The following is a 13,752-nucleotide window of genomic DNA, read 5'->3' as shown; positions in this document are numbered from 1 at the left end:
TCCATGAAGACTCACAGAGGCTCAGAGGCATTTCAATCTCTTTTTTGCCACCGCGTATGATTTACTAGCGCTAGAAATTGAACTCATAACTTTCCATGTGGAATACAAGCTTAGAATTCGTTACCAAATGTTAATCGAGTAATTAGTACTCTTGCGGAGGAGTAATGAGAATTTGGCAACCGAAAAATTAATAAAAGTTTGTGGTCTCTGTGTATAAAGCACAAAATATCGTGTGCAGTTATATTTTGGACAAACACCAGTGACTTTTCCTTTGCTAGGGTTGCCTTATTTATTTTATTTTCCTTAATTGTTTTTTTTTTTTTTTTTTGTAAACTATTTTCCTTAATTGTTTGGTAATCAAGAAAAGTTCTCGTAGCGGTTGCAGGGGTGAGTTCAAACCTGTTCCTTGTGTAAAATTGAGGGTTAGCAATATAATTTGATGAAAATGACCACATTTTTAATAGATTAAAATCAAAGATGAAATAAGTCAAATTCAAAAAACGGGAACCAAAAAATATGTATAAAAAAGTGATTAAATGAAATTATTTCTTAATACAACGATATGCTTACATTAAAGGGTGCAAGGAAGTGACTCAACACGTTACAAGTCATTATTAAACAAAATTTCTTACAGTTAACCGCTAAGTCAAATGTTATAATTTCGCAACGTACAAATACCAAATTATTACGGTTAAGAATACCTGTGTTAGCCGTCTTAAAAGGGAAAAGTTCAGGTACTAAAATGGAATTAAATAGCCTCAAAATATTTAATAGCAAATCGGGGTTGTAAATTCAAAATATATAAAATTTTGGGGCATCTTTTCATTTGGTCCAAATTAAGGCAACTTTGTGATTGTGAGTATGCAAAGATGCTGATACAAAATCTTTGATTTTCCAGCGAAAGTTGAGGCGGAGGACGAGCAAAAAAACAACGAAGAGAACAAGAAGGAAACGGCTAAATGCGGAGCTTCTTTGGTAAAGGCCGTACCTCGTCACTTCCCAAACAAAATGCTTCGTATGGAAGCTCAGCTTCAGAGAAAGATTTCAAGCTGATGAGCGGATCAATGGGCAGTCTCAAAATACCAGAAGCTGTTCCTCCTCCCGACCAAGACTGTCAGAGACTTAAAAAAGCCTTTGATGGTTTTCTTCTCACTCACTCACTTGCTCATTCACATGATTCAATTACAGTTTATGATGGTTCTGCGTCTTTAAATGCTTTAATCAATTGCGTGTAGCCAAGTTAGCTACAACAGTGTGCTTCTGTCTTGTCATAGTTTAGATAGAGTGGATTAGAATTTGGCTATGTTAAAAAAATTGTTTTATTCAATTTTCTTGGTTTATGAGATTTCTGAATTTTGGATGGGATGAGTTTGATTTCTTCATGTGGTTAATTGGCAGAAACATGTGTGGCTTTTTGCATGTCTACCATCTTCTCTTATTCTCTTGCTGAAAAGCTGAGTAGGATAAATTTTCTGTTATTTTTCATCATGTTTGTAGAAAAAAGTAATCAAATTCTATCATTTTCTATTATTTTTCATTATGTTTTGGAAAATAAATTTTGTTTGTTGAGACTTGGAGTATTTGAAGCCTGAAGACTTGACGCAAAACCGAGTGTAGTGGCATCCTAGGATTCATACAGTCGACCTCATTTAGTGGAATAAGGCTTTGTTGTTCTTATTGTTTTTGCTGCTGTAATCATAAATGAATTTGCTGCTGCTATTGATTCATGAATACTTGTTTTTTCTATATATATTTTCTATAGTGATTTTAAGTGTTGGTGTAAATGTATATAGGATTGGGAACAGATGAGGACGCTGTGGTATGGATATTAGGACACAGGAATGCTAGCCAAAGGAGGAAAATCAAAGACACGTACCAACAGCTTTACAATAAATCCCTCATTGATGATCTCCACGCTGAACTTTCCGGAGATTTCAGAGTAATTTTCTCCAATATTTTTTCGGTTTTAAAACTCGTATCTGAATTCATCCAATTGCAATTTTAAACCTTCATAAGAATGTCATGTTCTTATTGTTTATGTTGATGTTATTCCCTCGGTTTATTCGTAACCATTCAAGTGATGATGTGTAACAGAATGCAGTACTTTTGTGGACATATGATCCTCCCGAAAGGGACGCTAAGTTGGCGAGAGATGCACTGAGGACGAAGAAGAAAGGCGTAAAACACCTAAAAGTGTTGGTTGAGATAGCTTGTGCATCATCTCCTAACCACTTGATGGCCGTGAGACAGGTCTACAGTTCACTGTTTGATTGTTCGCTTGAGGAGGACATTGCCTCAACCGTTTCCCTACCCATCAGAAAGGTAAAAACATATTTTCCTACGTCAGGAATATCAGGTTCAAATACTTGGTAAATTTTCGTTGTTATAATGCTCAGTGATTACTAACATCTTCGTCTGTAAATATTCTAAAAAAGGGTGAAGATTTTAAAGCAATTAAGCAGTACTTGTCTGAAATGATACAACAACAACAACTGAGCCTTATCCCACTAAGTAGGGTTGATTGTATGAATCCTAGAACGCCACTACACTCCGTTTTGTATCAAACCTTCCGTTAGCTCCACTTGTCCGAAATGATATTACAAAAAATTTGCTAAGAAAGGAAAATGTCTTTTGTTTTCGTTCACTGAAAACAGAAAATTGTGGTTTCGGACTGGGTCTAGTGTTGCATTCTATTGACTCATACTGTTGGTTGGCACAGCTTCTCGTGGGTTTAGTGAGCTCGTACAGGTACGACAGGCAGCTGGTGGATACAGGCATTGCCAATTCAGAGGCATCTAGGTTACACGAAGCCATCAAAACAAAGCAATACGATCATGATCATGTTGTTTGGATACTCAGCACAAGGAACATCTTTCAACTAAGAGCAACATTTGAGTGTTACAAACAAAAGTATGGACATTCCATCGACCAGGTATATATCACGTCTCCTTCTCTACTCTTCAGTAATCTGAAGACTCGCGATCTTCTAATCCCTTGTTTTTCCTTCGGAACTTTGCTAATTTCGTTGATAGGACATTAAGAGCTGCGGCAATGGTGATTTCGAATCCGTGTTGATTGCGGTATATTGGTGCATAGCAGCACCTGCGAAATATTTTGCAGAGGTTAGTTCATTACCTCCGCACCAAGTACTTATGTTGAGTATGGTGTTTGGTTCCTTAAATTCCATTACTGATGAACGTGTTCGATCGGATTATAGAAAGTGTTGATATCAATTTTAACCTCCGTTGTACCGGAAAAGTTCTTAAACGACCCTTTGTTGTTGCTTGAACCACAACCAGGTCATCAAAGATTCCGTTGTCGGACTTGGGACGGATGAAGATTCTCTGAATAGAGCCATTGTCACCCGAGCTGAGATCGACATGATCAAAATCCGAGAGGAGTATTCAAAAATGTCGAAAACCAGCCTTGTCGATGACGTTATAGGCGACACATCAGGAGACTACAAAAACTTCTTGTTGACCTTGATTGGAGCAAGAGTCTAAATTCATTCTACCAAGATGCTTAAGACCTCGATTGAATTTATAATAAAAGTGTTATGATTGTGTTAAGAGTGCCAAAACTTGTCGCCTATTTTCGACTCTATCGACCGTTTGTAAGTCGCCTATTTTCGACTCTATCGACTGTTTGTAAATAATTCGAAGATTGTTTCGCTTTCATTGTCAAAGGCAACTGCTTTGCATAAGTAACTGAGGCACGTTTGGAAGCACTTCAAGTGTTTTTTTCAGAATTCACTTGCAATTTTACTAACGATTGTACAAAAATCCAATATAAGAATTGAATGAAACAAAGTTATATTACCTTCGTTTAGATGCCATCTAGAACACTACCTATTGCTTCAAAAATGATGGAGGCTAAACTTTCGTCAGCGGTACTAATGACAGTGATTGTCTCTCTGACTTCTACAAGAGCTTGGTTTGGATGGTGGACGTGTACTAGAGAAGCACTTCTTGATTCAGAACCACTTGGTGCTTCCCCAAGCGTTGCCTTGATGCCCCTGGTTGATAACACCAGCAGAAGCTTTTCCAAACTGGGTGAACCCCAATGTACCAGCGGTCTACTCTCCGAGGACTCTAGATTTCCAGATAACAACCGTTGTCTGCCATGATCTACGAAGAACTCCCCGTTTAACCTTGTCATTTTCATATTGCCCTGCTTCAAATTCCTCCATTTGAATTGGGTAGCCAAGTCTGTTGCCATTTCTAGTTCTGAATTGTCCTTCAAGCTTGGTATACGCAATGTTTCATTAACGCGGTAGTGCAAGGTCGAGAAGGAATTTGTTATTGAAGAGCTATTCGGCTTCAAATCTTCAGGTAACTACTTGAGCAGAAAATAAACAGAGGACTTATTAAAGAGATGAAATCTCATACATCAAGAAAATGAAAATCTACAATGCATAAAGACATGCAAGTACCAGAACAACTTTTGGTTCCAATATCTTCAGCAACGCTTCAACTTTCTGCAACCTACAAAACGCATATATCCCGATATAAGTTTGTGTACCTTGTTTAACAAGTTGCTCTAAGGGGGTTTTTTTTTTTTTCATTAAGAAATAAGATGTCAAGTTGCAATATGAAATTATGTATCAATCAAGATTCGTGTCAGTTTCAAAAGGAAGAGAAACCCTACCTTATCCCAGAGAGGAAAGAGCATTGAAGAACCTTCATTTCCATTGGCTTGAACGGTAAGAGAGACAGCTCAACATCCGGTCCACTCTGCAAATCGAGCAGTAACAATTTAAGCATATAGTTGCATACGGTGAAAATTCTTAACATTTATTTCCATTTTTATGAGAAATTGCTTAAAACAGTTTATGCACATTTGATATGACACTTCAATTGTCAGTGAAAATATATAGCAGCACCTCAAGAATGAGCAAGGAGTTCTGATCCCCACACCAGCGCCGGAGCAAATGAACAGCAGGACCAAGCCGCAGATTCCAGTGAGGAGAGAAAACTATGCATGGTTCCTGCCAATTCATCCTATCACAAATGTCACTTTTTTAATTTCAAAAGGAGAGATCATAGAAAATATACTGATACCTTCCATTCCCTTTACCCTTTTAATCACGTCAAATTTCATAGTAGGTGAGAGTAATAACCTTTGGACCATCTACAGCGGGTAGTTTCCCCATGTTTGACTTACGATGCAAAAAAGAAAAGAATAATAATATACTATACAATATTCCATATTAGTATTGAATGTGATAGAGAAGGAAGGAAAACAACTCCAGTTTCATTTCAAAGTTTCTCCACCTATTTGAAGTGAAAGCTGGCTCAAAGAAATAAAAATTGATAAAATTAGCGAAGGAATTAATCTAACGTGATTTCATTTAAGAAGTCAAAAGCCCTGGGGGACCAAGTAAAATCATTGAAGCTAAGGTAAATAAGTTCAGAATATTGGCTTCCCCATCAATGACCATGGAGAAATATTCTAAAAAAAAAGAGAGACAAATGTGAAACTCACAATAATTTAGGTGAATGAACTGTCGGAAACACATGAAGCTTCTTCTCATTTATGAGCATGACATGTGCAAACAATGGCTCACCACAAAACAGCTGCAAGATCAGTTCAAAGAGTGACTGCAATGTCTTAAGCTGGCAATTCAAAAAAACTAAATGAAAGCTCCAAGCATATTGCAAAGGTTAAAAAGCGCAACATTTACCTTTTCTTGCCGTTCCTTGCAAAGCCATTCAGGTACGATGTTGGTGAAAGCCAATAGTTCTTCAGCTACAGAAGAAATAATATACATAGGAACCTGAAACAGACGAACATTTCCATATATGAAACTTCTAATACTATCAATGCAGCATTTTGTCACATCTCAGTATGAAGTATTATGTCTCAGTATGATTGAAAGTATTCGTCATATCTCTATTTCATTTTTAAAGAACCCTGTTAATTATACATCTTTGACACAAAGCAATTAGTTAACTTTGATACTGCTGATAGTACGTAAAGCAGTAATGCAACTCAGTAAAGTGTAAAGTCATCCCTACTTTGCAATGGTTCCAGTTTATGATCACAGATATACAAAATACCCACCAGTATCAAACTCTTGAATCAAGAACTTGGGCAAGCAAAGATAATCAAGCAATAAATTGCATGCAAAAACAATCAAGTCACATATGTTGAAATCTAGTTTCCAAGTTTGTTTCTATTCACATAAACCACACTAGCACAGAGCATGCAAATTATCCATGTGATAGATGCATAGAATGACAGCAATACATATACAGGAAGTAAAACAAAAGCCATATCAATGACACCCAATTTGCATAGGAATAAGTTTTAGACATGGAGTGTAGTTCCGAAACTAATGTTTTTTTGAAAACTGAAGAGCTAACACACCTAATCTCAGTTTTTAATGTGATTTAACATAACTAATATGTGGATTTGGCAAGGAAGCTTGTAAAAGACAAAAACGTTACCTTCAAATTCAGAACATCTAGTGAAGATGATATCTGTTCCAACAGCTGCAGAATAATCCCAAGTCGACTAATAGGAATAAGGACTGAGCCTCCAGCTTTTACAGAGTCAATTACACAGGAGCATATAAAAGTTAGCTTGTCCCTTTCCTCCAAACTGTCATCAATATTAAGTAAAGACTTGGCTAACTCTTGACAATCACTTGCATTATCGAAGTCACTCTCAACATGTTCCGCAGCATCCAAGAATGAGAAATCTGAATATATCATCATATCATTCCCTTGAAGATCATGGTAATCAAAATTCATTGCATGAGCAGAATCAAAGATGGAACTTGAAATAAATCCAACACTCCCCTTGGGACTCTTTATCGTCCAATTACAAGAGCCTATTTCTAATCCCGAACTGAATGCCTTTAATATCAATGTGCTGTTGTAGCAAGTTTCCTCTGCATATTTAACTCTTAGAAACTTCTGCATGCAGTCCTTCACATCAGCTGCACTGAGAAGAACTCTTCATTACATTCTTACACACAGAAACTTGCTACACAGAAATTCCAGATAATTTGAGGGGTAACAGACAACTAAGTATATCAATATGAGGGGCAATGGTCTTGTCAGACTGTTAAATTAAAATTGTCAACTCGAACACATGATTCCAAAGAACAATACACCACCTGATAAATGGTTCAGACTAAAGTCTAGTAACATAAAATGTCAAATTGTCAGACAAGATAATATTTCCACAATCTACATCCTAAAAATATTTCATAAATTTAGTTGGGAAATCGTCAAAGAAATTAGCTTCTTCTCCATCACCTTATCGTTTACAATTCCAGAACACAAAATTACAGCGAGGTTATACAGACTGACTTAAAACATGTATATGTACAACACGGGTAGGCAGTTGGCATATTCAACCAAGAAAATTTAATTTTGAAACAATCAACATTAACTATTTGGATACAGTATTAAGTACCTGTACAAGGGCATCCAACCACCCAGCTCACCCCCATCTTTGCCTAATACCAGCCGTCTCAACGAAGACGGAAGAAGCTTAAGCACTTCCCACTTCATCCACCGAGGAAAAGATGACTCCTCAGGTCCAAACAACTGCCTGATTTCCATATGCATCGAAACAAGATCCTCCATCATAAGTTGCCCAAGTCTTGCTGTTGCTTCAGTCACATATATCTGACACGTTTTAAGAATCAACAAAGCTAAGAAATCAGATCCAACTCCATGAAAATACTTACAAATTGAAGTTATAAACAAATTCCTTAAACACCAAAATGACAGTAGGACATTATATTATCTTATCTTAAATTACATTATACCTTAGCAGAAAATCCCTTCATCCGAGTAATAAATGGTAATCCTAACATACCCATCGGACTCGATATCAATACCGCATCAATAAAAGAGGCATTCCATAGGTGTAAGTTTTTGACAGTTTTGTACCAGGGGACTGCGCAAATCAAATCATCAGCATCCAGGGACTTTTCGACTTTTTGTCTCTTCCGAAACAAGGGCTCCTCCAAATCTAACAAATCACTATAGTTTAGGGAATTGGGACTCTCTTTATCCAAGTGACTAGCTTCTGAACTAGAAGGAATAGGGGAGAAGATTGTAAGAGCAGAAAGGTCCAATGGGCAATCCACTAAAATGGTAAAACCACATATATTGAGTATGTGGCAGGGTGGGAGATGGTAACCACCACCTTTGCTCAAACATGTCTGCACAAAGAAATATAAATACTAATAACCATAAATAATAATCCCAAGATTCAAGCTTTAACATTTATATATGAAGAGTGCATATGTATGTAAGTATTGAGAAAAAACTAACAAGCTTCATAGGCACCAAACAAGCAGTGGAGAGAGAGGATGTTGAGACAGAGCAAGTACCTGTAAAAAATTCAAACAAAACATTCTTAAACTACAAAACTCAACAAAGCAGGGAGGGCAAAATATCAAATTCTTCAACCAATGAACTAAACATACTCGATTACAAAAATAAAATGAAAGAGAAACCATTCAAATTAAAGCACGAAATTGGAAGCCTGGAACGAAGCGGAGGGGAAGGATTCGCATTGTTAAGGCAATGAAGGGGAAGGATTCGCAATTCGGTTGCAATGTGAAGCAGTGGCGAAGCCGGGAATTATCGAGGGGAGGGGCGGAATTTAAAAGGATAAAAGATCCCAAAAAAATTTAGACAAACCAAATCTTTTAAGACAATGAACAATATTAATTTTGTTCAATACAAATTTAGACAACCAAATCCTTTTTATATACTCTGATCCACCATTACAAACCAATAGACATTATCGATGAACTTATAATTTGGAAACCCATTTGATAGAGAATGCAGTAGCAACAGAAAATAGCTAGGACATCAGCTTCCTCTTAAATAAATAATCTCTCTTACCAAAAAAAAATGGACTATCAAAATATCAACAAGTTGTAGCTGTTCCAATAACAAAAGGCTCCATTAATAACCAAGTAGAGAAGTAAAACACGACACCCAAGATGATAGATATGGGCAAAGCTGGCAAAGCTCGATGGTACACTGACCAAAAAATAAGAGTGCACTCTGAGCCCCAAAATAATGGCAAGATAACAGGCATACACAGTCATAAGGTCATACATTGCAGCTCTGCGCACAAGAAAACTGTAGAAAAAGATATCCCCTAGACCAAGTTTAATACCTTTGTACTGAACATTTTGCTACCTCCCCTTCATCTCTATTACCCTCACTTACCTCGTTTGCTACCTCAACATCAACAACGGTATAATCAGAATTACCACCATTTCATTCTCATTTTGATTCACATTGCCCCTGGGGACTGATTCGTCAGATAATTCATTGAGGCATTAAATCAAACACATGGAGTGTGTATAAAGACTAGCAAAAAGCAGTACGAGAGACAGATGGAGGAAGACTATCAAACACGTGGACATAGGTGGAGGAAGACAATAAAACTGCCGGCGGCCCACTCCTATTTCCGTTGTTCAACGGCGAAGCATCAGACGCCTAGGGTTTCAATATTAACCAATCAATCAAGCAATTGGGAATCCCCAAATGAACAAAAAAAATCAAATCTTTCAACCCGAAATCGTACATGAAACACAATTCAAATACCCAAAAAACCCATTTGCGGAAAAAAGAATTGAATTGGAAAAGAACGAACCTTTGAGGAAGGATTTGGATATGCTGCTGGGAAGACTGAAGAGGAAGGATTTGAATATGCTGCTGTGAACTGTGAACACAGAATAGTGAAGAGGAAGACTGAACTTTTGCATTTAAGCACGAGGTGTCCCTTTTTTTGTCAAAAAAAAAAAGTAAAAATATCATATTTTCAGTTTAGGTACTAATAGAATAGTCAACCAAAATAATTCAATAAGTACCACGTTAACTCAAAATAATTATATAATTACCACTCAATTCTACTACGTTTTCTGACCGGCAAAAATTTGCAGCGATCGGCTGATCGGCGATCAATTTTCCGGTATCAAGGTTATTGTCCAACAGTTGCTTTTACAAAACATAATAGGTGATGAATTTTCTTCTAAGGCCCTAACTTTACTGTGTACACATGTAAAACAACAATAAACTCACACAAAAAATATAATTAAAGACGATAAAGTTGCACCTATTACTATTTTTTATGTAACAATGACATGACATTTTTTCATCGTATAAATTTCAAAATCAGAGAGATCATGTTTTTTTCTTTCTTGTTTTTATTCTGTGATTGTGCTGAACATGCTCGGGGTTTTTTCTTAGTCTCTTCTCGACTGCACATTAGGACTCACGGGTGGGTTTGCTTTGTTCTTTAACAAGAAGCTTGGTTTGATTCATCAAGAAGACAAGTTTGGCTTAATACTTGCTGCAAAAGGCATTATTTTCTCTTTCTCCTTTGACAACATGAATTGCAAGCTACAACTTTTAGTGCGCAGGTGATACTTGATGAAATAATTATGTTTGATCAATCAGTCTGGACTCTCCACTATAAACTTCAAGCCAATATACAATTGTTTCAAATACAACTGCATCAAATAAGGACTGAAACTGAATCAAAATGCATACAGGAGGACCCATAAATTAACAACTCCATCAAAGTGCACGAACAAGAGGACGGTTTAACTGTGCGCACTTCTTGCTGCATCCTGCAAAAACTTGATTTTTGTTTTTTTGAGTGTGGCTGCAGCTTCTTGCATGTTTATTCTCTCGTCTGGTAGCTCTGCACAGCAAGCAAGAGCTAATCGCATAATGGACGATGAGCAATCTATCTTAGTCGCAAAATCAGGATCTTCCCCTTGTGTTACAAATAAATTGGCATCCACAACTTCAGCTATTGCTTCTGATGATAGTGAATTTGCAACCCATTGCTTTAGATTCATTTCATCAACAAACATTTCATTCGTAGCCTTCATTTTTGTGAATGTTTCCATGACTACAATACCAAAACTGTACACATCCCCTTGCGTCGAAACAATTCCATCCATCCCGTACTCTGCAATATTAATATACCAAAGAAAGTTAGAAGTTCAGTTCTTCATGATTATAAAATTGAAAGTTATTAAACTAGCAAGTAGATCACCTGGAGCCATATACCCAACTGTGGCTAGGGTCATGGTTTGGGTCATGGAATCCCCGAAACCCAAGAGTTTTGCAATGCCAAAATCCGCAACATGTGCAGCCATATCATCATCTAGCAGGATATTGCTTGGCTTCAAATCACAATGGACAATTGGCACTGAATAACCATGGTGTAGGTATTCCACTACCAACGCAACATCTACCATTATATTCAACCTATTTAGGATATTGAAAGAAGAGTTATGAGAATACAACCACTTCTCAAGGCTACCATTAGGCATATAGTTCAGTACCAAGGCTTTGAAATCCAATTGGCTGCAACAGCTAATGATTTTGATAAGATTTCGGTTCCGAATATTGCTTAGCGTTTCACATTCCCTCTCAAAACTCTTGAAAGCCCCTTCTAGCTGCAAATCGAAAATCTTTACTGCAATATCTATCCCATCTGAGAGTGTCCCTTTATATACTGAGCCAAAACCCCCACTTCCAAGTAAGTTACTATCATTAAATCCATTTGTCGCCCTTAGAAGTTCCAGGTGCGAAACTCTTCTCCAAAGAGATTGAGGTAACACGGTAGCCTCTGTTGCATCTTCAATTTCCTTTTTCCTGTGCAGTATAAATATCGACACAAAGGCTACTAGGAATATTGTTACTATGATTATTGCTGGAATAATATATTTCAAGTTGGATGAACTAGCCTTCCTTGAATTTGGTTGAAGTGTATTGTTTTTGCATGGTGGGACGTGGAGTCGAGCTGCACCACACAACGCCTTATTCGAGACAAATGATAGAGCAGAGAAGTTTTTGAAAGGTCCGCCTTCTGGAATTTCCCCTCCCAGTTGGTTGAAAGAAAAATTCAGGTACTTCAGATTCAAGAGTGTTTCAAGCGACCTTGGAATTGCTTCAGACAAACTGTTGTTGGATAAATCCAACAGTATCAGGCCTTTCAATTTGCCGAACGAACTGGGAATAGGGCCTTCACAATTATTATCTGCCAAGGAGAGATTAGTTAAATCCAGAAGATCCCCAACGCTGCTTGGTATGACACCAAATAAATTGTTGCTTGATAGATCCACGGATGACGCAATTTTCAACTTGCCGATATCTTGTGACAGAGATCCATTTAGAAGATTTGATGACAAGTTCAAGAACCAGACTTGTTCAAGTTCCCACAATGTAGATGGCAGTGTAGAAGTTAACAAATTGGACGCTAACGACAGAATTCTAAGATTTGCAGATAGATTACCTAAGCAAGAAGGTATAAAACCAGAAGGTTGATTCTGACTCAAATCTAATACAGCTAGTTTGTTTAGTTGACAAAGTTCATCGGGAATATGTCCTTGCAACTTGTTATAAAGCAAAAACAAACCTTGGAGACTCCCTAGTCTTTCTATAGAAGTTGGAATTAACCCGCTCAATTGATTGCCTGCCAGGGTTATGGATATCAAGCTGCTCAAGTTGCCAAAATCATTGGGAATGCTACCCTTCAATTTGCATTCGCTTAAAGAAATTTTTTGAAGCGATGCAGAGTAATTCTGAAAAGAAATAGGAAGAGGAGCGTTTAACGGATTACGTCCCAGGATCAATACCTGAAGATTTCTAAGATTACCTAAACAAGAAAAGATGTTTACTTCTGGAGTTGAAGTGTCAACCTTCAAATTATTTTGGTATAAGCCAAGATACTCAAGCTTTGCTAAGGCACATAGTTTGTTAGGAATAAACCCGGAAAATGAGTTGTCGGTAATGTCTACAACATTGAGCTTAGAAGCATTGGAGATAAAATTGGGAATGACTCCGCTGAGTTTATTGATTCCTAAATATATCTTTTGTAGGTTCGGAATTCCAAGGCCTATGTCTGCTGGGAGGCTACCTGAGAGTTGATTGCCAACAAGTGAAAGTACTGTCATCTTTGACATATTGAAGATTGTAGATGGAACGGGGCCGTTGAGATTGTTAAGATCGAGTAACAAATACTGTAGACTTTGAAGATCGCCAATTTCATATGGTATAGTACCTGCCACACACTTAGTATTAGCACACAAGATCAATTATTTAGCCTTAGCATTCCTAAAATAGCATTAACTCCATAGTTTCACTGGATCATTAAAAAGAAAATAAAAATACGACAAGGAATTGGGCATATGTAGAGAAGATGGAAGGATACGCTCTGTTTAGGAATTATGAACTCTATTGATCCGTAACCTACATCCCCCTCTTTGCTTCTCCAACATATTTTATAATCTTAAAAGAAGAGTAACATAGTTGCTCAATCACTTGATATATTCAATTAAAATAAAACTAATGAAAAGGGCTTCAAATCTTTACATTTTAATCAAAAACCACCCACTAACTTTATTTTAATAATAAGGACAAAAGACTAAAAAAAAAAAAAACATAACAAACTCACTAGTACTGGGCGTATACCCCCCCCCCACCCCCCAGTCCACTTTTTTTCTCCTACCTTTTGTCCCATCATTTAGCTACATTAATAGTTGTTTTTTTTGCAAAGAAATAAAAAAAAAAAACTTCGAATTGAATTACATTCTCCTGTTTTATTTTTGTGGTGTTGTTGTCTAATAGTAGTCATGATGATGAGAAACTTTTCAATGTGCCCAGAATATAGCACTCCATACAAGTTGTGAGAATCTTGTGTTAAAAATTTAATAACATAAAAAATAAAATTTTCTACCACACTTATATAATA

General features: G+C 36.9%; 3 protein-coding genes across 7 annotated transcripts; 1 reads left to right on the top strand and 2 right to left on the bottom strand.

Annotated features, from left to right (window-relative positions):
- Positions 1–760: 760 nt before the first annotated feature.
- Positions 761–3,727, top strand: LOC103450157 (annexin D3-like). The gene is made up of 6 exons (XM_029105130.2): positions 761–1,140; positions 1,794–1,939; positions 2,095–2,322; positions 2,720–2,932; positions 3,033–3,122; positions 3,300–3,727. The coding sequence occupies exons 1-6, from the start codon at positions 960–962 to the stop codon at positions 3,501–3,503; spliced, it is 1,062 nt and encodes a 353-aa protein (XP_028960963.1). The 5' UTR covers positions 761–959; the 3' UTR covers positions 3,504–3,727.
- Positions 3,718–9,815, bottom strand: LOC114823591 (uncharacterized). Of its 5 annotated transcripts, none has more exons than XM_070824428.1 (11): positions 9,637–9,784; positions 8,295–8,353; positions 7,784–8,182; positions 7,426–7,640; positions 6,450–6,948; positions 5,684–5,776; positions 5,485–5,576; positions 4,883–5,000; positions 4,648–4,733; positions 4,433–4,484; positions 3,718–4,335 (listed from the first exon to the last, which is right to left on the bottom strand). In XM_070824428.1, the coding sequence occupies exons 1-11, from the start codon at positions 9,746–9,748 to the stop codon at positions 3,826–3,828; spliced, it is 2,235 nt and encodes a 744-aa protein (XP_070680529.1). In that variant the 5' UTR covers positions 9,749–9,784; the 3' UTR covers positions 3,718–3,825. The 5 variants fall into 5 exon arrangements, with proteins under 5 accessions (XP_070680529.1, XP_070680533.1, XP_070680531.1 ...); XM_070824432.1 differs by having other exon boundaries at positions 7,784–8,051; positions 9,637–9,760; XM_070824430.1 differs by lacking the exon at positions 9,637–9,784 and adding an exon at positions 9,154–9,180.
- Positions 9,816–10,412: 597 nt separating this feature from the next.
- Positions 10,413–13,235, bottom strand: LOC103410453 (putative receptor-like protein kinase At3g47110). Its single transcript, XM_070824427.1, has 2 exons — positions 11,050–13,235; positions 10,413–10,962 (listed from the first exon to the last, which is right to left on the bottom strand). The coding sequence occupies exons 1-2, from the start codon at positions 12,962–12,964 to the stop codon at positions 10,589–10,591; spliced, it is 2,289 nt and encodes a 762-aa protein (XP_070680528.1). The 5' UTR covers positions 12,965–13,235; the 3' UTR covers positions 10,413–10,588.
- Positions 13,236–13,752: the final 517 nt, after the last annotated feature.

This window comes from Malus domestica, chromosome 07 (assembly GCF_042453785.1).
Source record: "Malus domestica chromosome 07, GDT2T_hap1".
Taxonomy (NCBI): Eukaryota; Viridiplantae; Streptophyta; class Magnoliopsida; order Rosales; family Rosaceae; genus Malus; species Malus domestica.
Note: the sequence above shows the minus strand (reverse complement) of the source record. Positions and strands in the feature narration are given on the sequence as shown.

Bases quoted from the DNA above. Each gene is read 5' to 3' on its own strand.
- LOC103450157 (XM_029105130.2), top strand. From the start codon at position 960: ATGCGGAGCTTCTTTGGTAAAGGCCGTACCTCGTCACTTCCCAAACAA. The intron at 1,141-1,793 runs GTTTTCTTCTCA...AAATGTATATAG, and splicing joins ACTTAAAAAAGCCTTTGATG to GATTGGGAACAGATGAGGAC. The intron at 3,123-3,299 runs GTTAGTTCATTA...AACCACAACCAG, and splicing joins CTGCGAAATATTTTGCAGAG to GTCATCAAAGATTCCGTTGT.
- LOC103410453 (XM_070824427.1), bottom strand. From the start codon at position 12,964: ATGTCAAAGATGACAGTACTTTCACTTGTTGGCAATCAACTCTCAGGT. The intron at 10,963-11,049 runs GTGATCTACTTG...TTAATATTGCAG, and splicing joins AGTTGGGTATATGGCTCCAG to AGTACGGGATGGATGGAATT.
- LOC114823591 (XM_070824428.1), bottom strand. From the start codon at position 9,748: ATGCAAAAGTTCAGTCTTCCTCTTCACTATTCTGTGTTCACAGTTCAC. The intron at 6,949-7,425 runs GTACTTAATACT...AGTTCTTCTCAG, and splicing joins GGTTGGATGCCCTTGTACAG to TGCAGCTGATGTGAAGGACT. The intron at 4,336-4,432 runs GTACTTGCATGT...CTGCTCAAGTAG, and splicing joins TGGAACCAAAAGTTGTTCTG to TTACCTGAAGATTTGAAGCC.